The following is a 24,034-nucleotide window of genomic DNA, read 5'->3' on the forward strand; positions in this document are numbered from 1 at the left end:
CCGACACGGAACACCAAACAGCTCATTTTCCAGCTCGGTTCCCCGTCCCACCGCCTTTGATTTCGTTTCATCCTCTCCCCCAGGAGCTGTTTATGAACTAGATTTTCTTCCCAGGCTCGATTTCTAGGGCTTTGACCCGCAGTTTCCCTTCTCTATCAGCGGACAAGTTCAAGTTTTCGATCCAATTCGTCAGAAAGGTGGAGCTTTGTTCTGGGTCTGGTGCAACGATCCAGGGTTACCCTCTCCAACCAGGGCTTTTTCGGGTTTACAGCCGTGGATCCCTTTGGGCGGCGAAAAGGTGTGCTTTTGATACTGTTCTCCCCGTTTTCTTCCGCTTCCGAGACCTTTTGGTCTGGTCCACAGGCCGCTTTGTCCAAGAAAAGCCTCCAGATTCTTTGGCACGGCGTAAGGTTGTGTGTTTTCCGCCTACTCGAGGCTATCGCTGCGAAGTTTGCTCCTTGGAGCTTTCAAGATTGGATCTTGTGCGGGGGGGGGACTTGGTTGTGGTTCTTCATCCGGGCCGTGGTAAGAGTGACCAGCGGAAAGCGTTCGGCTTGATTGCTGTGATTGCTGAGCTTGGAGAAATGACGGACACTATGGATGCGAGTAGCTGGCAGGAGATGCTACGGAGGATATTGCCTCCAGGCACCCCCATACCGGAGGCACCGGCCAACCTCGACTACTCCATCGCCATCGAGTACGATGGCCCGCCGGTGTCGTACGAGCTTCCGAGGGTTGACCCGGTCGATTTGATCCCGACGGCTGAGACTGCCCCTGGTTCACATAGCTCGGTGAATGGCACCACTCCCCCCGTAGTCGATCCAATTCCTTTGCCTGTTTCTCGGATTGCTCGCTGTGCTGACCCCCCACCCCGAAGTTCCCAGACCTCAGGAAGCTCTGAGTCTGTAGATTCAGTCTTGCAGAACGAAGAATTCTCGGATGCCTCCCGCTCGGATTCTCCAGTGTCCACCCATAGCGTGCCGAATGGGCAGCCTAGCCAACCAGTGAACGAGGAAAGGAGGACGTCGGTGGTCACTTTTGAGGAGAAATCAGAAAGCAAGGAGCTTTACAGTGATTTGTCTGGTTCCACTCGAGATGTTGGTGTCACCAGGAGGGAAAAGAGGAAAAGAGTGTGTTATAGATGTGGCAAGAGGAAGTGGGAGAGCAAAGAAGTTTGTCTGGTCTGCGATGCCAGGTATTGCAGCTACTGTGTGCTCAGAGCCATGGGATCAATGCCAGAGGGGCGGAAGTGTGTTAGTTGCATTGGCCAGCCAATTGATGAGTCAAAGCGCTTGAGACTAGGAAAGAGTTCGAGGACATTGTCACGGCTTCTCAGTCCACTGGAGGTCAGACAAATCTTGAAAGCTGAGAAGGAATGTCCTGCAAACCAACTCCGCCCGAAACAGCTCATTGTGAATGGATTCCCACTTAGGCCAGAAGAGATGGCAGAGTTGCTCAGTTGCCCAATACCACCGCAAAAGTTGAAGCCTGGAAAATATTGGTACGACAAAGAATCAGGCCTCTGGGGAAAGGCAAGTGCATCAGCTTTTTCCGAACCCTGCCATCTTGCTTGTTAAGACATGCTAATCTTTTGCCTATGCTTCTTCATTTTGCAGGAGGGGGAGAAACCCAATAGAATCATTAGTTCCAACTTGAATTTTACTGGGAAGCTTCATGCTGATGCAAGCAATGGGAATACTGAAGTTTATATTAATGGCAGAGAAATTACAAAAATTGAATTAAAGGTGCTTAAGGTAGAAACTGTTGCACTCAAAAGCCACCTTTTTGTTGTCAAGCAGCTACCTTCTAATACTTCTTTTTCCCTTTGAGTTAGTTTTCAGTTTAAGTTGTTTCTTTAGCGCTTTAGGGTCATCAGTGCATCCAGACTCGTCACTTTAGATATTTTGATCAGCAATAGCAGTTCAATGTGCAGTTCTACAGGAAAATTGTTGTGATTCATCTAATGAAAATATGCCTGAGGTGCCAGAAGAATTGAGAACTGATTCAAAGTTCCTCACTTAATTCATGCTAAGAGCTACACAAAGAAAAGTAAAAAGTAGGAAAAGAGGACTCAGAAGTTAGTTAATCTTCATGTCCGTGATAGTTAAAAGTGATGCATGCTCCTTCATCCAAGTTTCTAACATTCAAATGTTTGCTTGCTTATACGGCCAGAAGAGATTTTTTTCCCCAATGTGCCCACGCACTGTTTCTTGCTCAGCATTGTGGACATCACTTTTAGTTTGACTTTGTATTCTAACACACAATGAACTTGCCATAGGATATGTAGGTCCTGTGCACCATGGTTCAAGTTCAACTTCTGTGGTGTGCATGGACCCTTACATTTTCATATCTTTTTGTGATGTTCCAAAATCGTTGATTTGTTAAAGTTCATGCCGAGCTGTATTTTGGTACATCCTAGTTACTTCTTGTTGTCATTTTTGTTGCATTCAGAGTTGTGCATTGAGCTTTGTAATGAAGAATTGAAGATATGTAACAGTATTTCCTGAGAGGATAGACACTAAAAAATAAACATATATTTTAAAGCTACACCAAGTTTCACTGAATTTTTTCACTTTTATTTTGCCCTTCTGAATATTTGGTAGTTGTCTTAATCAAGGTATGCAATACCGTACCGTACCGGTGTTTCGAGGTTGACTCGGTATGGCATGGTACCATACCGTGTACCGAGCGGCACACCTAATTTAGGTGTAAAACCCTCTGAAAATACCTGAAAATAAAAAAAAAAGTTAGGATAGGGTTTTTAAGTTAGAAATAAATATAGTAATAGTATAAGTTTAGCAAAATCAATATAAATTAGGTAAGAATAGTATCACATATCTTTTTCAGGCTTTGAAGAATATCTTGTGCAAGGTTCGTATTTTAGTCCATTACGGATTGTCCTTATGTAAACATACTTCTTGATTAGAAAGTTCTTCTTCTTAATCTTCTCAAATTAGCCTCGATTCAATTCATAAATCGTTGTTTTGTAGAGTTTAGGAGAGCACAAATATGAGAAAAAAAGAGTTTGAGATAGTTTAAGAGAATATGAGAATGTAATGGAGTGAAATAGGGGAGAAGAATGGTTTAAATACTATGAGAAAGGGCTCCAACAGTCAATTTGACCGTTGGAGCACTGTATCACTGTTACCGAGCGGTTTTAAATATTTTTTTTACTTTTACTGTAGCACTGTCGCACGTTCCGTCCGGTAACGGGCGGTCCACGTATCGGTATGTCGTCAGACCGGTACATACCGCCCGTACCGGGCGGTACGATTCGAAATTGCATACCTTGGTCTTAATAACTTTATGGTTTGTCCTTTGAAAATAACACCAAATACTGCAGTTATACAGGCAATTCCCAGTTAGTTCCAGTCATTGCCTGATGGAATCACATGGTATTCAATCATTTTCTTTTCACCTGGCTGAAACTATTTGTCCTTTCACTAATTAGGGTATTTTGGCTTCGTATTCTATTTTTTTCTCTACATCATTGGTCTGAATGAACTATTTTCTTGCATATTTACCAAGTCACTTATTGTAGCTTTGAGGGTGAGAAATTTAGAAAACAGGAATCAGACATTGACATATCAGTCCTTTTAATTGAATTGAAAACTTTCTTTTTTCATTTGTTTCCATGTCTCATTTGCTATCATTATTTGCAAAGCTTTTGTCATTCCCATCGTGGTTCTCCAATAATTCACTTTTTGAATGCATGCCAATTTTGCAGCTTGCTAATGTGCAATGTCCACGTGATACACATTTCTGGGTATACGATGATGGCCGTTATGAGGAGGAAGGTCAAAATAATATAAGGGGAAATATCTGGGAATCGGTGTGTATAATAATTTAAGATTCACTTTTTGTACAAATTTGACTGAATTTGTATTCTCTTATGTCACAACTGATATTTGGGATAATAGTCACCTTAATGTTGTGCTTGTGTTGTTGCCTGACAGACATTGACAAGATTGGCATGTTCTTTGTTTTCTTTACCTGTACCACATCCAGTTCCAAATGATCATAAAAATGTGGCTCCCTATGTAGCCAGACCTGTACCTGATTACCTTGAGCAGAGAATTCAAAAGCTTTTGCTACTTGGACCACAGGGGTCTGGCACAAGCACTATCTTTAAACAGGTATGATATATCAGCAAACTGTTCTAGTTGAACATTTAAGAGGATTGTGATTACTGATTGTCTGGATATCTTTTGATCTTATGCATAATCTTGATCCAAATAAGATCTGTAAAGATAATTAGCATCAATTATGTGCTATACTGGAATGCTACTATCCATACATTCATGCAGATCATGCTGTTAGCTCAAATGGTGTAGCAATTTGGCTGTCTATGTTTTAGGTTTTTAAAAGCTTAACTATATTAGATACTAAGGACCAGGGTTTTGAATACCGGTCCGTATCGGCGTACCGAGCTCTGCTCGATATAGTATGTACCGGTATATATTGTCGATACGCTAGGGCGTACCGATAGTACACCCTAAAACCTTAAAAATACTTTCACCTACTATGTCAGGGCGTATCGATTGGTATGCCTCGGTAACGGTCGAAATCCAGGGCGGTACCGATCGATACACCTCAGTACCGGTCAAAACACTGGCACTGCCCGGTAGAGGACGGTTCGCGTACCGGTATCCTCTTACGGGCGGTACACATTGAAATTGGGAACCCTGCTAAGGACTGTTACGTTTTTCATATATCAAATGTGTTCAAACTTTCTTCATAACGTACAATTTGTATGCCTGATTTTTGTGCAGATGTTGCTATTAGTTAAGTGGTGTAGCCATTGTATGTTTGATTTTGTCATTTATGATACATTGTTACTCTTCAAGTTTATGGAAATTTGTTGCTACATTGGTTCCTAAAAATGGCTTAATTATACTTGCCAAATCTGTTACTATATCTTTCTAGTTGAATATTTATCATTCTTGTTTGTATTTTTGCTTTTGTGACGGAGTTCTCTTTCTGCAAACAGTGGTCATTTGTCCCTTGTCTAGCGCGATTTTAGTTTGAGAAGAAGTTTAATTTTCTTTTCTATTTAATTTTGAGATTCATACGGAGCAGTTTACCTGTGATGCCATAGAAAATTTAGAAGCACCCTTTAGCTTTCTGATATTTCATCTCCCTCTCACTGTCCTACTTTCCCTTATTGGTCCTTTATTCATCCTCTTCTACACAATAGCTTCTCCTTTTCATTAATTTTAGATGTATTGTAAGTCAATTCATGGCATTGTGCTGTTCTTGCATTGATTTCAAGTGATGTAAATATGTCAGGAACTCTAGGGCATCTATTTTCAAAGCCAAAAATACTCCAAAAATATAATCGATTATTTATGAATATACTAAACCCGAAAGTTCCAGAGTCCATATATTGCTTAAAAAGAGAATTATCATGAAGTTCAGTCATCTGAACACATCTCTCGAGCTCACCATGAAGTTGATAGCCTGATGTAAGATGTTTATATCACTTTTCGATTTATGCTGCTTAGTCTGGACTTCCATTTGATGGCTCAGTGTTTCTGTTAGGCAAAATTTTTGTATAAAAACAAGTTCTCTTTGATTCATTGCGACCCATATTCTTTTGTGGTTCTTTTTTACATCATGAATACACCATTTAGACTGGACTTCTATTTGATGGCTTAATGTTTTGAACAGGCAAAGTTTTTGTATGGAAATAAGTTCTCTCAAGAAGAATTGGAGAATATCAAACTAATGATACAAAGCAATATGTACAAATATCTAAGTATTTTACTTGAGGGACGAGAACGCTTTGAGGAGGAGGCTTTAGCTAGGTTGGAAGGGACAGGTTCACACGATCAACATCCCAGTGACGGTAACATGCATATAGGTTTCACTTTTCATTTGTCACAGACCACTGTCTAATTGTTGCTTGTGTATTAGTTGTTTGTTTTTTTTCATTTTTAATGACATGTGCAACACCTATATACATACACATATAAAGCACTAACATGTTTTCTATTTTGGCTGCCTTTGTGGTACGCTAGAGGTCATTTGTTAATTGACAGATTGACATGACATGCTTGTAGAAATCGTTTTCAGTAAACTAACAAAAAGAGGTGACATCTTGTCTTGCATCAATTAATACAAGTTTAATTATATCGAATATGATATCCTCATAATACATGTAGTATGTGTAATTTCTTGTTTCTGTGTTAGTAGTTAGTGTGAATCAGTTGCATGACATTGTGAAATGGCTCTCTGGAATATGTTCAATTATTATAACCGGTATAATGTCATTTATGTATATACTGGTCTTATACAGTGATTTAAAAAGCGGTAGGCGCCAAGGTCTAAAAACGCCTGAGGCGTTAGGCGCTCGCCCAGGCGCTCGCGCGAGCGAAACAAGGCTCAAAAATATAAAAATATATAATATAATTAATAAATATAATTATTTAAAATTTTAAATAAAAATATGCTATTAAATTAAGAAAATCTAAGATACAAAATCAAAATAATATATTATTAATCAAATAAATACGCATACTATTATTAGTATACTGTTAACAGCTACTCAAATCAGAGCAACCAGGCGTTGCCCGAGATTATAGTTTTGATTAAAGATTGGAAGGTGTAAGTTGTAGATGAGCTCTCGAAATGGAACTAGCGAACACAGAAGCATAGGATAGGATCTTATTGCAGGAAATTGATCATTTTAGTGCGTTGAAGCAACTTGACTCAACCTACTTAACTCCACTTTCTTACTTAGACACAAGCAATACAATCACTTCTCGAGTCGCCAACACCTTGATACCCCGACTTGAGACCCCCTAACCGTTAACAGTATACAGAAGGAGAAGAAGGAAGAGGAAGCGGCAGCGGGAGCGGGAGTGTAAGGAGGCAGCGGCGAGCAGCGACAACGGCAAGCAGCGGGAGTGGGAGCAGGAGTGGCGAGCAGCGGGAGCGGCGACAGCGGCAACGAGCAGGGTTAGGGTTGGGCAGCGACAGCTGATATCGGTTTTAGTTGGTTCGATTGAACCAACTAAAGCACCAAGACTGAACCAGACCTAAAATCCTGGTTCGGTTGCCTGGTTTAACCCAGGCGCTCAGGCGAGCGCCCAGGCGGTGCCTCTTTGAAGCGCGCCACCTGGAAGTGAAGCGAGGTGCTCAGGCCTCTCCTCGCCTAGGCAAGCGCCGGAGCGCCTTTTTAAATCACTGGTCTTATGTTTAAAGTGGTTCCTGGCATTCTACAATATAGGCAAGAATTTTCTCTTTTTGACTCCTTTTGAAGCTAAGCAAATGACAGAGCATCCTTGTTAGAATTGAGCTTTCTTTTCTCTTATTTTGACTTGAATTTCCTTTGACTATTATCTTCTAAAAGCTAATCTGAACCCTAGGTGCCCTTCAAGTACACTAGTAGTTAAGACCAGGTTCTTTAAGGGGACCATCTAAAGGGTGGTCCGGTGGCTCCCACCAATGTGGGATCTAGAAAGAATCAATGCACTCTTTAAAGAGCACATATAGATCCTGAATCAAGTAGACAATGCTAAGGTCATTGTCTTTCGCTCATCTAAAGGATAAACCTATTGCAATTAACCTGTTTCTTAAGTTCTGGTCCTGACTCTACCCATTAGAAATCATTTGTTTTATTCAAATTTTTAACATTTTAACGCTGTAGAAGGTAGTTGAATCACTATGAAGTAAGAACAATGATTAATTATTATTCATCCTACTAAATCATTGGATTGTGTCACCAAAATTCTTGTATCTCTCGTCCCTAAACACAGCCTTAAGATTTGATTTAAGGGCTCCCATTAAATTACAGAATTTGGGTAGGGTTAATATAAGCAGTCTTACCCCTGCAAGTAGAGACTATTTTCATGATACAAATTCTAGTTACTCTGCTCACAAGAAGTATCCTTACCATGATGCCAAGGCTAATCGTCCATATCCTTAAAATTTCATGCCAAAATAGTTACTTTGCACAATTTGTCATGCTTTGTATTTCCCAACATTGACTTTGGCCTACTTTTGTCATGTGTCTTCACATGTCCACCATCCATCAAGTGATTTTATTAAGAAAATCTTTGTGCAATTTGTGACACATTGTCTTGCATGCCTAAAATCATTTGGAAGGCTCGACATAGGCGGCCACTCAAATTTGTTTCCTCTTTGCACTTGTTTCTTTGTCCGTTTCGTTAATGCATGAGGTGCTTTACTTGGTTTTTGTTCACACTGACTATGATGTTGTATATCATTAGTGGATTCTCAAATTTGATTTGTCCTTGTCAGTCCTTTGCACATTATTCCTTTCTCTGGATGCTTGTGTTAGAGAAGCTATTTGAGTCTCATAAAATGATTGGAACAATTCATTTTGCAGGGGTTTCAGGCCAACATAAAAGTGAAGCTAGTCAGCCAAATCTCTGTATTTACTCGATTAATGGAAGGTTAAAGCAGTTTTCTGACTGGCTTTTAGACATTGTGGCCATGGGGGACTTGGATGCTTTTTTCCCTGCTGCAACACGTGAGTATGCTCCATTGGTTGATGAGATGTGGAGGGAGCCAGCCATACAGGAAACATATAAGAGAAGAAACGAGCTCCATTATCTTCCAGATATTGCTGGATACTTTTTGAGCAAGGTATTGATCTACAAAATTGTTAAGTTGCTTTCTTTAATCCTAAAATACATAGAATTTAGTATCAGTTTAGGTACAAAGTAATGCATCTGTCCTGTGATTCCTGTTTTATTATTTACAATATCAAATTGTTAATTTTAATTGATTGTTGTTCTAGTACTCCTAGGAAATAATGTCCTTTATCCATGATAGAATGACAGATTATCAGTTTTGCATTCTTCGGGTTAAAATTTTCTTTTATTCTCTGATATTTCTAGTTTCTTCAGACTTCAGAGCATTAGTGTTTAAAAAAAATTCCCCTCGTGCATATGAGATTACAGAAATAAAATATCGTTGAATATTCACTTGGAGCCAACTCTTAGCTGTGATATTTCATCCTGAACTTTTTGCTGTTTTCTGAGTTACTTCAATCCTTGTCTATGATAACCTTCATCTTTAGTAATACTTCCATGCTTCTTCCAAACCATTTTTTTTAACGATCCATGGTTTTGTCTCAACAATTTTTGTGGATTTCATATTAGCTAAGATACTGGTAGTGATTTATCAAATTTCATGGAATAATTGGTCTTCCTAAGTGGAATGACTTTTTTCTTCTGGTATTCATGAGATCAAGTAAAGAATCTGAATGATCTTTATTTTCGAATGCCTATAGGCCTTTCTTAGTTCATTTTTTCTTGAACATTCATACCATACATAAATGATGTCATTGAATTGAATTCAAAAGTAGGCTTTTTATGTAATTCCTTGCCTTGTAGATTTATTATAACACTTCCTTCATAAACGCCAGCTTATGCCATTTGCTAATGTGGGGGCAAAGAGAGGGGTTATTGTTAATTTTCAACATGGGGGGTTGTATCCAAAAAACCTTAATCATATTTTCTCTGGTCTATGATAAAAGAACTTTTCACCATTTCTTTTCATCTCTGATATATTTTTATTATAACTACTTTTTAGTTTTCTATATGTCCATAATGGAAGTAGCTGAAACTTACCCTGAAACTGTTCAGAACTTCTGCTCTGGCTTCATTTAAAAGGAAACCTATAAATATTCTGCAACCATTTGTAAACAGTAGACTAGTAAAACCATGTCAAGTTCACAGTTGAGTCAATAAGACAAGTAGATAACTAAAATCTGATCTAAACAAAATTTTTGAAGTACTTTAAATGCTTGTACAAGCTGGGACTTCTTTGAGACTTGAATTTGTGACATTGTGCATGAAGACTCTTTGTCATGATTGTTTAAGATGTGATTTAGTGTATCACTTTGATTTGCCCATCTCCTTGAGCCGTTGTCAGTAATTACCTTTCGTGGTTGTTGCGCTTACAACTTGAGGAAAAAGAAATGTTTCTTTAAAGTTATACTTTTGTTTAAAAATACATGATCCAAGTGTTCTGCATTGCTTCTACAGAACCTAACCTGTAAAACAAAAATATGCTTTGGAGATAGCATGCAGTAGAAAGATGAGGTGAGACAGAGTTTTCTGTTCTTGTAATCAATGTTTTCTAGATTAAAAATGTTCTGACATGAGTCAAAAGATAGCAAAGAAAAGGTAAGGTAGAATTGAACTCAAAATACAAATTTCCAAATTCTCTGGTATTTATTTTTAGTAAACTGGTTTTAATAGAACTGAAAACATTGTTTCCACATAACATCAATAAATTTATTTTGAGTCAACTTATTTTGAGAACTTTGCTAGGATTATAGTGTATATTAATGTCAATATTTTGTTGCAGGCAATTGAGGTGTCAAGCAATGAGTATGAACCTTCAGAGAAAGATATACTCTACGCAGAAGGAGTAACTCAAGGAAATGGGTTGGCTTGTATAGAGTTCTCACTTGATGACCACAGTCCAATGTCTGAACCCTATAATGACAATCATGATGCTTACTCCCAACCACTTACCAAGTAATTTCTCTATCATTTATTCTTGCTTCTATATTTATCTGCCAACTTAGGAGGAACCATACTTTATTTGACTGAACCATGGTTATAACCAGTAAATATTACTAAAAATAAGGTATTTACATAAATTGGGCATAACACAAACATAAACAAGTTAATAAAGAGAATTAAGCAAAAGGCATGCTTTGCCTCTGATTATTAATCTTTCTGACAATTAGTGATGTCATTAATTAGCAACATGCTGCTGGAATGGACAATAAATGATAAAAAGATGAGAAGCTTGGTTGCCACACTAGAAAATCACAGAACTGCGCCTGGCAAAACATATGCTTTATACAATCAACAAATGGATTATCTTGATGTTCAATTCATATGTCCTCATATATTAGCAATCAGATCCCATATTCAAAATAGATCTCTGTCCTCAACACTTTCTGTTTAAAGGTCCTATCACTTGTGTAGTGCTAAAAATCTTGCATATTGTTGGTCTCTGTGTTATTGTTATTCGAGTCTGATCTTTTGCTTTCTTCTTCTTTTGTTTGTTTGTGTTTCTATATTGCAGTTTTCTTATCTTCGGCTCATGTTGTTCATCTTTTCTTTATCAGATACCAACTGATTAGAGTAAGCGTCAAGGGGATGAATGAGGGCTGCAAATGGGTGGAAATGTTTGAAGATGTCCGTCTGGTGATCTTCTGTGTTTCACTTGGTGACTATGACCAGTTGGCAGCTGATGTTAATGACAGTAGTAAACCTCTCCGGAATAAGATGATGCAGAGCAAGGAGTTATTCGAGGCGACAGTCAGGTGCTACTTCACTTTCTAAATAATTCTTATATCTGTTTCTTGAGATGTTATCTGGAATCTGCAGTTAAAAGCTAAGTCCCTATTGGTAAACGAATTGAGATGCTATCATTTCTTAGTGATTATAAATGCATATAAAGTTTAAGGGTTTGATCAATGGAATTATTTTCTCCAAATTAGTTTCGAGAGTAAAAGGTAGGAGAATAGTGATGGCACCCCATAATTGTTATCATACAGAGTTCATAGTTATAATCATTACTTGCAGTCATGTTTGACTCTCAGGTTATTTTAACCAGGCAACCATGCTTCCAAGATACCCCATTTGTGCTCGTGCTCAACAAGTATGACTTATTTGAAGAGAAGATAAACCGTGTGCCTTTATCGGCCTGCGAGTGGCTCAATGAATTCTCCCCAGTGAAGACTAACCAGAACAGCCAGAGTCTAGCCCACCAGGCTTACTATTACATTGCCATGAAGTTTAAGGATCTCTACTTATCCATCACTAATCGGAAGTTGTTCGTTTGGCAAGCTCGGGCACGAGATCGTCCAACAGTGGACGAAGCCTTCAAGTACATGAGAGAGGTGCTTAAGTGGGCTAATGAGAGAGACGAGAATTGTATTGAGGACTCATTTTACAGCACCACAGAGATGAGTTCCTCACCATTTATCAGGCAGGAATGATCAAACTCAGAGCCTCCCAGCTTGAACTACTGTGTATATTATCGGTCTTGCAGCCATTTAGTCCTTGTGTTTCAGACCCCTATGTATTTCTGAAGTCTATTCTTGACTATTAATCTTATTCTGCTTTGTTCTTCTTTGTAATACTAATGGATCTTTGGGTGATGAATCATGAACTGTAATAAAAATTGTAGATCATTTGGTGAAGCACTTGAAACTTGAGGTCTACAAGGAAGAGAGCCTCGTCTTCTCCAAGCTTAAATTTGTGATATTGAGGACAGGATGGATGAAACCCATGTGTCTTGTCTCTCTTCTTACAATTAAGTATTCTAAAGCATTGTTATGATCTGAATAATTTTCTTTTTGCCTTTTAACATTTTAAAGTTTGTTTCAGATTAGCTATGCCTTGTGGTCTTAAAAGAACAAAATTGTATACATATGTCCCTCTGAAGTTATATCCTGTAAAACTTAGTTTAGCACTAATTAGAGTTTTAATTAACAGTCTAATTGACATTAATATCCTTTGAAAGTTTTATTATATTATGAATATGGAAGGTTTTAAGAATTTTCTTTTATGTTTATTTTGTTAGACTCAAAGAAGCTATTGGTATTGACTAGATGGCCCAAAAGAAGGCCCATTGCGAGCCCACTACTATCACGTGATCAGCATGTGCACAAAACCCCTAATCCCCTTCGCCGCGATATTTTACCGACCTCCTCGGCCTCTTCCCGACGACCCCTCTCTCTCTCTCTCTCTCCCTCGCGCGCGCGCGGAAAGCCTAACCATAGCCAATGGATTGCCTCAGAAGCCCTTTCCTATCCCCTTTCACTTCTCCTCCACAAAACCCGTTCGGTCTGCCGCCGCCCAGGCCCCGCTCCAAGCTTCTCAATTCCAATCCTCCCGTCCGCTCCTCCAATGCCTCTGACCCGTGGAGCCTCAGCGACGGAAACTCTGGCAGGCCCCGGCCCCGACCCTACCGCCGGAACCCACGAAAGCCCCTTTCCGACGACGACGCCCGCCGCATCATCCACGCCAAGGCCCAGTACCTCAGCCGCCTCCGCCGCAACCAGGGGAGCGGCGCCCAGACTCCCCGGTGGATCCGCCGCACACCGGAGCAGATGTCGCAGTTGATCGAGGACGACAGGGACGGGCACCTGTACGGGAAACACGTGGTAGCGGCGATTCGGAAGGTTCGGGCGCTGGCTGGGAGGCCGGAGGGGTCGTATGACATGAGGGAGGTTATGGCGTCGTTCGTGACGAAACTGAGCTTCCGGGAGATGTGTGTTGTGCTAAAGGAGCAACGCGGGTGGCGGCAGGTCAGAGACTTCTTTGCCTGGATGAAGCTGCAGGTGGGTCGAAATGACTTCCTTTTCATCCTGTTGTCTGCCTTCTCCATGTTTGGTCGTATGTGTCGTCGTATTGCATGTTGGAATCATGTATGTTCTTTTTTTTTTCCAGTAATCAGTTTCTGTCTGCGTTGCATGCTTCGTTCTACACCGATTTTGAGTCATCTAGTTTGAATCATTGCATCTTAAAGAAAAGAAAAGGCTTGTTTCTGGGGAACCCTTCAGTAAGATGGTCATGGGGGTTGGCGGAAATGGATCGATAGGTAGGTTGATTCCGTTTGAACTCTGAGAAATAGCAAACGAGTCAAACATATACATAAGTGTTTTGTCAATTAGACTGTTGCAGGTTAATTCACAGAGGTGTTAAATTACTAGTGATTTGTTCCAATTTTTTGTCCACCCTATTGCCATTTTATTAGGCAGATAGATGTAATTAGTTTGTTTCCCTTGGTTTTATTGTACTTGATGGCTCTCTCTAGGTGTGTAATTAACTCATGGTGATTATTTTGTATATTTTTGACTCTCTTTTTTCACAAATTGGGAGACCATAGAACAAGTCAGTCTATTATTGAAGAGATATACTGCTTGTCAGAAAGGCCTTAATCCTGGTATCTTGATTTCTTAAGTTCTAAGTTGGACAACTTCACCAGTTCTTTGTGTTCAGACTACTAAATTGATCCATGAATCTGTTATCTTATTGACAATTACAGAATTCTGACAAAGAAAACCAACATGTGGTTTTAAGATCTTGCCTATATCACACAAACTTGTTTTTTTTTCGGTTTTAGGTGTAGAGTTTTACTTCATGGTTTGGTTAATAACACGAACCTCGCATGTGCTGCAATAGTTCACTAAGATGCTTTTGTACGGTCCCATTATATAAAAGGTGCACTTTTAGTAAAAAGTTTGTTACATCAACTGGGATGCATTGTGCTCACACGTGTTTTTGAACAATGATCATTATTACTGTTGTTGCACATTGCAGCTGTGCTACAGACCTAGTGTTATTGTCTACACTATTGTTCTAAGAATATATGGCCAAGTTGGAAAGATCAAACTTGCTGAACAAATTTTCTTGGAGATGCTTGAAGCAGGTTGTGAACCAGATGAAGTTGCTTGTGGAACTATGCTTTGTGCATATGCTAGGTGGGGACGGCATAAAGACATGATGTTGTTTTATTCTGCTGTGCGTAGAAGGGATATTTTACCCTCTGTTGCAGTTTTTAATTTCATGATTTCATCCTTGCAAAAGCAGAAGCTGCATGAAAAGGTTATTGAGCTCTGGAAACAGATGTTGGATGATGCAGTAGAGCCTAATCGATTTACTTATACAATCATTATTAGTTCATATGCCAAGGAAGACCTGGTTGATGATGCTTTTGATGCATTTAGAAAAATGAAAAAATCTGGCTTCACTCCTGAGGAGGCTACATACAGCTTGCTTATTACTTTAAGTGTTAAACATGGTAAGGGAGATGATGCATTGCAACTTTATGAAGAGATGAAAGCTTTGGCGATCATTCCAAGTAACTACACTTTAGCTTCACTTTTGACGTTGCACTGCAAGAATGCCAATTACTCCAAAGCTTTGGCACTCTTTACAGAGATGGAAAGAAACAAAATTGTCCCTGATGAGGTTATATATGGAATTCTCATAAGGATATATGGAAAACTTGGACTATATGAGGATGCACTGAAAATGTTTGAAGAAATTGAAAAAATAGGTCTTCTTAATGATGAAAAGACATATGTGGCTATGGCTAATGTCCATCTTAATGTAGGAAATTATGAGGAAGCTGTAGGAATTATTGAACTTATGAGATCAAGAAATGTGGAGCTGTCAAATTTTGCACATAATGTTTTGCTTCGCTGTTATGTTGCCAAGGAAGATGTGGCTTCTGCTGAACTAACATTCCAGATGCTATCCAAAACGGGGCTTCCTGATGCAGGCTGCTGTAATGACTTGCTTAGACTTTATGCAAAATTGGGACTCTTCGAAAAGGCCAAAGTATTAATTTCACAGGTAAGGCACGGTGAAATTAAGCTTGATGAAGGCCTATATAAGACTGTTTTGGAAGTGTATTGCAAAAAGGGGATGATAGATGATGCTGAAATTTTGATGGAGGAGATGGAAAATGTTGGCTTGGCCATAGATAAATTCACAAAGACATCATTAATGGCGATGTATGGTGCAGCTGGAGGGCTTCAGAAAGCAGAGAATCTGTTGAAGAACTTGGAGCAACCAGATGCTACAGCCTTCAGTGTAATGCTTTGCTTGTATCTGGAAAATGGTGACACTGAAAAGGCCAAAGAAATTCTGAAATCCTTGTGTCAGACAAATGGTGGTTTATCTACAGCAAGCCAGCTGATTAGCAAATATGCTAGGGAAGGCAAGCCACTTGTATAGCTGATATTATATTATTCTCCTTATCTGCACTTAACAGATTTCATATGACTCTTTAGTCCCTACTCAATACACATCCTGGAAATTTTAAGCAAAGATAATTCTTTTTTGCTTATTTATCAACAATGTCAGTTTAAAAAATGCCCTCATTATTTAGCAGATATTAATGGTTGTTCTCTGTGCTGCAGGGAGTATAGTTGAAGTTGAAACCTTGTATAGGCAGATTTTGGATCTAGGATTTATACCTGAAGATTCAGTTGTTGCTTCTATGATTACTCTCTACGGTCGTTGCCACCAATTAAAACAAGCCCAAGAAGTATTTGCCTCTGTATCACACTCTTCAAAACCTGCAGAGGCTGCTTACAACTCAATGATAGGTGTTTGTTGCAAATGTGGAGATGTTGATGAAGCAATTCGGCTGTATAAAGAAATGATTAATCGAGCATACACTCAGGATGCTGTTACCATCAGCATACTTGTCAATACTTTAACTAAGAATGGTGTGTATTTGATGTTCTCTCTGCATATACATATCCTATTTTAAGCCAATACTACTAGCACAAGTAACAAAGTCACTAGGATACACTGCATATCTTAAACCATTAGGAAGAATATGGATACAGCTAATATCTCTTTAGTACTTTATTGGATTTAAACAAATTAAAGTTAATAAATTTAGTATTCATATGACATTTACATGCTTAGTAGGTAAATCTGGATAATTACATTAATATACCAAAATCAAAAATCAAAATTTACCACTAACTGGGGTCTTATCTTCATGAAATTATTCTTGTTGAGAATATAAGAACAATTTTCTCCTTGGGAGGCTGGTGGTTGTTGTAAGTGCCTGAGGAACACAGAGAATCAGAAGTATAATTGGATCGTTGTTTACTTTTCATAGCAGTAAGTGGTTGGACAAGTATGGATTTGGTTTTATCATGCATAATTGTGAAGAATTAGTTCAATTGTTCAATTTTTACAGTACTTTCCTCCTAATGGGTAGTTCCTTTGTTTATACATTTTAGGCTTCCACAAATAACTTGTTATATTTTTAGCCACAAATAAATTGTCATTTACCTTCTCTATTTTTTTCAGGAAAATATATGGAAGCAGAAAGAATAATTTATGACAGTTTTAATTCTAATATGGAGCTCGATACTGTAGCCTACAACACTTATATCAAGTCAATGCTAGAAGCAGGTTAGGAATTATCCTCCAAAAATGCCCATTATTTGAGTGGAACTAACTGAAAAACTAACAAGATAAATGCAGGTAAATTACACTCTGCTGTCAGCATATATGATCATATGATTTCATCTGGTGTACCTCCATCCCTTCAGACATACAACACTATGATAAGGTAGAGTCCATGTTCAAAAGAGGTGGAATTTTGCTTGGGATAATTGTCTCACTATCTGTCAATATCTGCTTATTTTTTATGTAAATGATGCTTTTTTCATATCAAATAATGCAGTGTACATGGTCAACGGGGGAAGTTGGAGAAAGCTATTGAGATGTTCAATACTGCACAAGGTTTGGGTTTGTCAATAGATGAAAAGGCATATACCAACATGATTAGTTACTATGGAAAAGCTGGTATGACATTCATCCTTTAGTCATAACAACTGTTACTGCATATCATTTTCATTTGATATTTTCGACCACTTAATGCATCATAGGTTCATCTTACTGTTTAGGTTGTCCAACCACAGCATGAAAAATCGAGCCTGAGATGTAGTTTTGCCTAGAAATCAGCTAACTGGTACATGCGATTGGCCCTGCAGGTAGGACTGAAAAGGCGTCTCTACTCTTTAGTAAAATGATGGAAGTTGGAATACTACCTGGAAGGGTATGCATTTAAGCTAACAAATACTGTAGTATGTTTTGACAGCTAATCTTATCTTTCTTGAGATCTTGATTTTGAATTTGGCATGCATGGTTTTCAGATATTATTGTTACGGGTTATTTGACCAATGAGCAAATGCATAAAATTATCCTTAAATTCTTAAGATATTTTATGGAAAATTGATTTGCAGCTTAATACAAATTAATATTGCTTGTCTGTTGATGTGATGGACACATTTTCTGCTAATGAATGTTTAGTATTTTCTATGCTTGTTAGTTGCTACTTCTTGACATTGCTGGTTTATGAGGTTCACTTGGTACAGATGCATTAAGATTATTTATATTAATATAATAGAAAAGCTTTTGGTTCAGTTACAAAACTAGGACAGAATATCGGGGCTGGTTTTCCTGACATTGTCATTCTGAACTGCCTAAATTAAGTTCTCTCAAAAGTGTTCGTGGTGCTATTAGCTTATTTTGGCGACTCACTGGAGATGAATCGAGACAAAAGAAGTGTGCAATTTGTAAAATGATGCTTGTGCCTAGGAGTCAGATACTAAATTGTACCAACTGTTTTAAGCAATATTCACTAGTCTAATTAAGTGCTGGTGTATGGTTTACATACTACACTGAATCAATACTCAGTGAAGATGATTCAAGACAAAAGCAGTCTGCAACTTGTAAAAAGATGCTTGTCCCATGGAATCAGATACCAAATTGTACCAACTGTTTTAAGTATTTACTAGTCCTGGCTTTACATGCTTTATTAAATCAATACTGACATGGCATACCAGTCCAATAGTTCAATGATATTCATAATAACCAGTGTCTAAGTCAATTGGTTTGTCACTTGTACATTTGTTGGCCATTTCATTGTTGTGATGTTGTAGATTTTTTCATATAGGGACATATTTGCATATTTTATAAACTTCTACCTTTCGTTTGCTGTACTCACTAGTATAGAACAAAGTTGCACCTGCTAACACCCCTAGGTTAGTGTTACATTAGATGTGGGATGGGAATTAAGAATTGGTTTATAGACCTAAGATATGTCTACTTTCATTGGCTTAGCTTTAATTGTTTGGCTCATTAATTAGCCAGTTCTTTCATTGGGTCAGATTGTGATATATGGTATTAGAGCATATCCAGTATTGGGCATGTATGAGGTTTTGATTCTAAGCTATGAGCATGAAATGGGCTTTGATGAGGACGTTAATCCTTAAGGTTGGGGGAGACTGTGACAGTTTATTGTAGGCCCACATCAGATATGGGAGGAAAATTGAGCTTGTTTGCTAACATTAAGATGAGAATAAGTATTTTGAGCTATTGGTTCAAGTCTATCAAGTTTATAGGTTAGTTATCCCATTGGATTGGACCGTGACAGCATACCTTGTTGCTAGAAGTTGACATGGTAACACATGTCAAGCAGGCTAGCTTTCTTTTTTCCCAGGTTTGTGCTTAAAGGAAGGAGTGCACGCATATCCAATTAACTTGACGTACTCTGATAACATTGATTATTGGCTTTAGATATCGATGTATGTTTTTGTGCACTCATATTAGTGTGATAAAAGCTGCATGACATGTATATGAATGTGTCACTTTTCTGGGTTTATGGCATCTCTTGAAAATTCCACAATTTGATTGTTAGGGTTGACTTTGGTTTATTGATCATGTATTGTCGAGAAATTGATATTTTCCTTTTTGGCACAGAAAATTATCTTTCTTACTAAGAAGCAAGAATGCGTCTCCACATTTATAACCAATGCTTAAACATTTTTCTGTTTTGTTTGATACAGTGTTTGTTGTTGTCATTTATGTACTTGCAGATCAGTTACAACACGATGATTAATGTTTATGCCACGTCCGGACTTCATCGTGAAGCAGAGGATCTTTTCCAAGACATGCAAAGAATCGGACATTTTCCAGATTCCCATACATATCTTGCACTAGTTAGAGCTTTTACAGAAAGCAAGAAATATTCAGAGGCAGAGAAAACTATTCGCAGAATGATAGGTGACGGAATCGCTCCCTCATCTGCTCATTTCAACCATTTAATCTTTGCCTTCACCAAGGAAGGATTCATTTTTGAGGCAGAAAGAGTCATTAGAGAAATGAGAGAAACAGGCTTGGATCCTGATTTAGCATGCTGTAGAACTATGATGCGAGCATACATGGACTATGGGCTTGTCGAGAAAGGTCTTTCGTTCTTTGAAACCATTAATAAGTTCCTAAAGCCTGATGGGTTTATATTAAGTGCTGCTGCCCATCTTTATGAGTTTGCTGGCAAAGAATCTGAGGCTGGGGACATTCTAGATGCAATAAATCTGAATGGACTCTTGTTTCTGAGAAACCTGAGAGTGGGGTCAAAGGTTCGAGCTTAATGCATTACCTGATGATGCTATGGAGGCTGATCAAGAGGTGGGGATTAAACCTCTCTCGAAGCTGCCAAAGAGAAATAATACAGTCAGCAGTGTCCATGAAATGTTGTCATGGTGAATTTGTGGTGAAAAAGATCACATCAAGATGGAGTGATGGGTTAATATGATATCTAAGATTGTACACAGTGACATCATTTACTGGATTCCGCATTTGTGGATTGCTATTGACAGGATACAAGAGATCCTTCTGGCCAGGTCACCCCATAAAGAAGTGTTTCCAGAGCAGTGCTCATCTATTTTGTTGAGGATGTCTAACCGCAAGCACTATGGGAACTTCAGAATTCCTCCCGCTGATGCAGATCAACTCCAACCACATTTGGTGAGAACAGTTGATTGGTGAAAGAAATATATTAACAAGAACAACAAATGGAAATGTTTTGAAAGAATTTTTTGACTTGTATGCTTGGAAAATCAAGTTGAAACGCAGGTAGGTTCGAAGAAATACCATGACGTTCAGTATTATGTTGATCTTTAACTTTTCGGATGTACCATTAACTGGCATAGATTTGCAATGCGACGCCCGGTCAGGGCACTTGTAAACAGACTCCAAAAGAGAGAATTCTTGTGCAGATGGAGGATGTTTTTCTTCTAATTTTCTTTTCGAGGATTTACTAGGATCTGCATGTTTGCAGAATGCCGAGTCACCATGCACGGTTGTGGGAGTGATCACCTTTCCTCAGTGGCTCGTTACCCTGGTCCAGGCAAGTTCGTTGTTTCTTGTTTGTGAATGCTTAAGCTTCTATAATGTTGTTTCTTGTTTGTGAATACTTGAGCTTCTATAATATGATGTGATAAATGAAGCGAAGCCATTAATCTGCTCAAGTTTGAGATCAACCCCTTGGAATTCCATCTCACTTCATGTAAGAATTACAGCATTTGAGTTTATAACCACTGTTTGTTACATCAGAAAACATTCCAGAGACACAACATCTTTTCAACAAAACATAATGAATGATAGGGAGGGATACTATAAGCACTAGAAACGAGAGAAATATTAGTGTCGCCACAGAAGAACACAAACACAAACCTACTTTCGCACGGCAATCATCCTCCGAGAATGCGTCTGATGGCTGCACGCTGCTCCGGTGCCAATCTCGAAGGGAACTTGACATCAAACTTGATCACCAGATTCCCCTTCTTCCGGGGCTCTCTTGCGACCGGCATCCCTTCGCTTTGGATCACCAGCTCATAGCTAGGCTTCACCACATCAGTCATCTCGATCACCAAGTCGCGCCCGTCGAGAGTCTTGAGGTTGATCCTGGTCCCTGTTAGTGCATCCACCAACGAGATCTTGTGGTGGACGACGAGGTCATTGCCATCCCTCTTGTAAACATCATGAGGCTTCTCGTCGATCACAATGACTATATCTGCAGCGAGTCTGTCGTTCCCCTTGTTTGGAAACGTTATCTTGGTTCCCCTCTTCCACCCTGGTTTCACTTCGACCGTCAACACCTCGTTCTCTGGGACCGTACGTCTGCGTTGTACCGACAGGAAGAAGAGTCAGTAAACTTGCATGTAATGTAATGAACTTGCACAAGTTATTTCTAGATCTGCAGCCAAACGAACAACTCAAACAGAGAGACAATAGATCCTACTATTCATATCATAGCAGACGACGACATATATGAAGACTGGAATTGGCAGCGAAGAATAAGGTTCGATTACGATGCTAGCTAGCTAGGTAGTTTATTCCATTTGGAAGAAGCTTATACCCGTTAGGTTGCATGACATTTCTAGAGATGTTCATCTTCTTCTCTGTGCCATGGTAGAGCTCCTCGAGGCTGCACGCCAGCTTTCTCTCCACGGCAGGTGCTTTCCATGGCCGGGCAGCGGGAGCAGCAGAGCCACTACCATCTGCTTGAAACCTCGTAGACTTTGCACGGTTCATGGACTCGAAACCAAAAGGATTAGTGCTTCCAAAGATTTCGGTAAATATGTCCTCGGCATCTCGAGGCACGCCCTTCGGCTCCTCCTCTTCTCCGTGTTGATCGTATATTGCCCGTCTTTGAGGATCACTTAGTACCTGAACCAAACAGTCTTGAAAGGTAAGAACATTCCCAGCTTGATCTCTATTTCTTGTTGATGGAATCATCTTCCTGAGGCATCGTAAACAATATACAGAGTTACTCCTCTCTCTCAGACAGGGAAAAAGGTCAGCTTTCCCAAAATTTCACAGTCAGCCGTCAGGATTCTGACTTTGGACAGAAAAATGCTCTACGAGAGCATGTCGAAGCTCAAATTGCCTCTGAGAGGATTACACTAATGCAGAAGACATCTTTATCGAATTTATATCTTAAACCAAATGAGTCGCCTCTTAATCGTTTCCTGTGATCAAAATAAGGAATCATGCCTACCGAAACAACGAAATGTTGATCCCAAAAGGAATCTCCGCACTAGTCCGCGGCTAATCATAAGAAAACTCAGTAAAAGCAATCAGAGAAAGGGATATGTCGATGCAACTTGCCTCGTAGGCTTCAGAGATTTGCTTGAACTTGGCCTCGGCCTCCTCTTCGTTACTTGGGTTCTTGTCCGGGTGCCATCGAATCGCCAGCCTCCGGTAAGACTTCTTGAGATCCTCATCGGTGGCACTTCGATTCACCTTCAGTATGTCGTAGTAATCGAACCCCATGTCGATCCAAACACCGAACAAGCCTATGAACAGCCCATAATTCTCATCGACTCGAGCAAAAACCAAATTCGACCACCACCACCACCACCACCTATAATACCATGGCTCCCATCTTGCAAAGATTCGACCTTTCACCCACCACCAACCGGATCGACACCAACTAATTCTTGGAGAAAAAACGAAAGAGGCGTCAACTTCAATAATCCCTTCAAAACTCGGATGAAGAATTACCCGAAAGGAAACGAATCAACTATGAATTGAGAAAAGAAACGAATCAAATTCAAGCCATGATTCACAGGAAAGTAAGGGTATGGGGGAGAGAGAGAGAGAGAGAGAGAGAGAGATGCGGCAGAAGGCGAGGCCTCCGGCACTCGGCGGAGGAACGGAAAAACCCGTCCCGAGATTTGAATTATACGGAACGAAAACTATAAAACTATTATTTGAAGGATTGCCGCCGCATATAAACAATATGCGGTCATAATTCATCCACCGCCCAATCATTGTTTCACGAATATTAAAGCAACGACGGTTCACGCTTTGACAATCGTGCATATATGTATCCAACGGTAGGGGAGGGCTATTCGCAGACCATTTCATCTGCGGTATTCGTTGCGATCTCGTTCCCCTCATTTAAAATCAAATATAAAGAAGTCGGAGGACCTTTTTAGAAAAAAGAAACGATGGTTATGCGAGCCACGAATAAGAAGCGATTTTGAATACCATCGGATAAAGGGACTCGACGCAAAGGCACCCACCCCTTACCCTGGCGAAGTTGACGCTATAAATAAATCTGCTGTTGGTCCCATGACAACGTGTCGGCTTTGAGATGTGCATACGTCATAGAATAATAATAATAATATATCATCCCAAATTCTATCCACTCAATAATAACATTAAAAAAAAGGATTTATATCCAAATCCAACGTGTTTAAGAAAGATGCAAGTCAAATCATATTAAGGATATGAACTCCGGTTATACAACCTCATCGACCAAATTGGCTCGAATCAAAATCTCGAAACTGAACGATTTAAAATCTAAACCTGCAAAATCGGAGATGTTCTTGCGAGACAAAGAGAAATTGTGCTTATATATGGGTCGTCAAACGAGGGGTCAAAGCTGTCATATTTAGAATAACGAATGTTGACCCAACCTAATCTTGTTGTTCATAAGATATACCACTTTATCGGTTCCCTCCTGTTTGATTCCCCAATCAAATTAAAGCTATAGAGTTAAAGCCAACACACAATTAGGTAAATACTCGTAATAACATAACTATAAATATTCGTTTTTACGAAGGTTTATAGAAATAGGGAGATGGAGAGTCTCAATCCAGAGGGGGGGCGTCTTTGTAAATATGAAAAATTATAAGGGTAAA

The 24,034-nt window shown here is 39.3% G+C and overlaps 3 protein-coding genes across 4 annotated transcripts; 2 read left to right on the top strand and 1 right to left on the bottom strand.

Moving 5' to 3' along the window:
* On the top strand, positions 1–12,199 carry LOC135580951 (extra-large guanine nucleotide-binding protein 3-like). Of its 2 annotated transcripts, none has more exons than XM_065099215.1 (9): positions 1–1,532; positions 1,617–1,754; positions 3,728–3,832; positions 3,957–4,136; positions 5,671–5,848; positions 8,354–8,613; positions 10,345–10,517; positions 11,120–11,317; positions 11,611–12,199. In XM_065099215.1, the coding sequence occupies exons 1-9, from the start codon at positions 585–587 to the stop codon at positions 11,993–11,995; spliced, it is 2,565 nt and encodes an 854-aa protein (XP_064955287.1). In that variant the 5' UTR covers positions 1–584; the 3' UTR covers positions 11,996–12,199. The 2 variants fall into 2 exon arrangements, with proteins under 2 accessions (XP_064955287.1, XP_064955286.1); XM_065099214.1 differs by having other exon boundaries at positions 77–1,532; positions 5,671–5,863.
* A 522-nt stretch (positions 12,200–12,721) lies between these two features.
* LOC103973405 (pentatricopeptide repeat-containing protein At5g27270) lies at positions 12,722–20,621 on the top strand. Its single transcript, XM_009387961.3, has 8 exons — positions 12,722–13,342; positions 14,325–15,729; positions 15,932–16,243; positions 16,842–16,946; positions 17,019–17,106; positions 17,221–17,342; positions 17,531–17,595; positions 19,418–20,621. Exons 1-8 carry the CDS (start codon positions 12,785–12,787, stop codon positions 19,970–19,972), a joined length of 3,210 nt encoding a protein of 1,069 aa, XP_009386236.2. The 5' UTR covers positions 12,722–12,784; the 3' UTR covers positions 19,973–20,621.
* Positions 20,622–20,852: 231 nt separating this feature from the next.
* On the bottom strand, positions 20,853–23,055 carry LOC135607414 (uncharacterized). The gene is made up of 3 exons (XM_065099218.1): positions 22,494–23,055; positions 21,742–22,052; positions 20,853–21,503 (listed from the first exon to the last, which is right to left on the bottom strand). The coding sequence occupies exons 1-3, from the start codon at positions 22,656–22,658 to the stop codon at positions 21,074–21,076; spliced, it is 906 nt and encodes a 301-aa protein (XP_064955290.1). The 5' UTR covers positions 22,659–23,055; the 3' UTR covers positions 20,853–21,073.
* Between the last annotated feature and the right edge of the window lie 979 nt (positions 23,056–24,034).

This window comes from Musa acuminata, chromosome BXJ2-3, assembly GCF_036884655.1.
Source record: "Musa acuminata AAA Group cultivar baxijiao chromosome BXJ2-3, Cavendish_Baxijiao_AAA, whole genome shotgun sequence".
NCBI classification, from domain to species: domain Eukaryota; kingdom Viridiplantae; phylum Streptophyta; class Magnoliopsida; order Zingiberales; family Musaceae; genus Musa; species Musa acuminata.

Excerpts from the sequence above, each read along its gene's own strand:
- LOC135607414 (XM_065099218.1), bottom strand. The coding sequence starts at position 22,658 with ATGGGGTTCGATTACTACGACATACTGAAGGTGAATCGAAGTGCCACC. Across the intron at positions 22,053-22,493 it reads AAATCTCTGAAGCCTACGAG|GTACTAAGTGATCCTCAAAG; the intron begins GCAAGTTGCATC and ends TGTTTGGTTCAG. Across the intron at positions 21,504-21,741 it reads AATGTCATGCAACCTAACGG|ACGTACGGTCCCAGAGAACG; the intron begins GTATAAGCTTCT and ends GGTACAACGCAG.
- LOC103973405 (XM_009387961.3), top strand. The coding sequence starts at position 12,785 with ATGGATTGCCTCAGAAGCCCTTTCCTATCCCCTTTCACTTCTCCTCCA. Across the intron at positions 13,343-14,324 it reads TTGCCTGGATGAAGCTGCAG|CTGTGCTACAGACCTAGTGT; the intron begins GTGGGTCGAAAT and ends TGCACATTGCAG. Across the intron at positions 16,947-17,018 it reads CAAGTCAATGCTAGAAGCAG|GTAAATTACACTCTGCTGTC; the intron begins GTTAGGAATTAT and ends AGATAAATGCAG.
- LOC135580951 (XM_065099214.1), top strand. The coding sequence starts at position 585 with ATGACGGACACTATGGATGCGAGTAGCTGGCAGGAGATGCTACGGAGG. Across the intron at positions 3,833-3,956 it reads GGGGAAATATCTGGGAATCG|ACATTGACAAGATTGGCATG; the intron begins GTGTGTATAATA and ends GTTGCCTGACAG. Across the intron at positions 8,614-10,344 it reads CTGGATACTTTTTGAGCAAG|GCAATTGAGGTGTCAAGCAA; the intron begins GTATTGATCTAC and ends ATTTTGTTGCAG.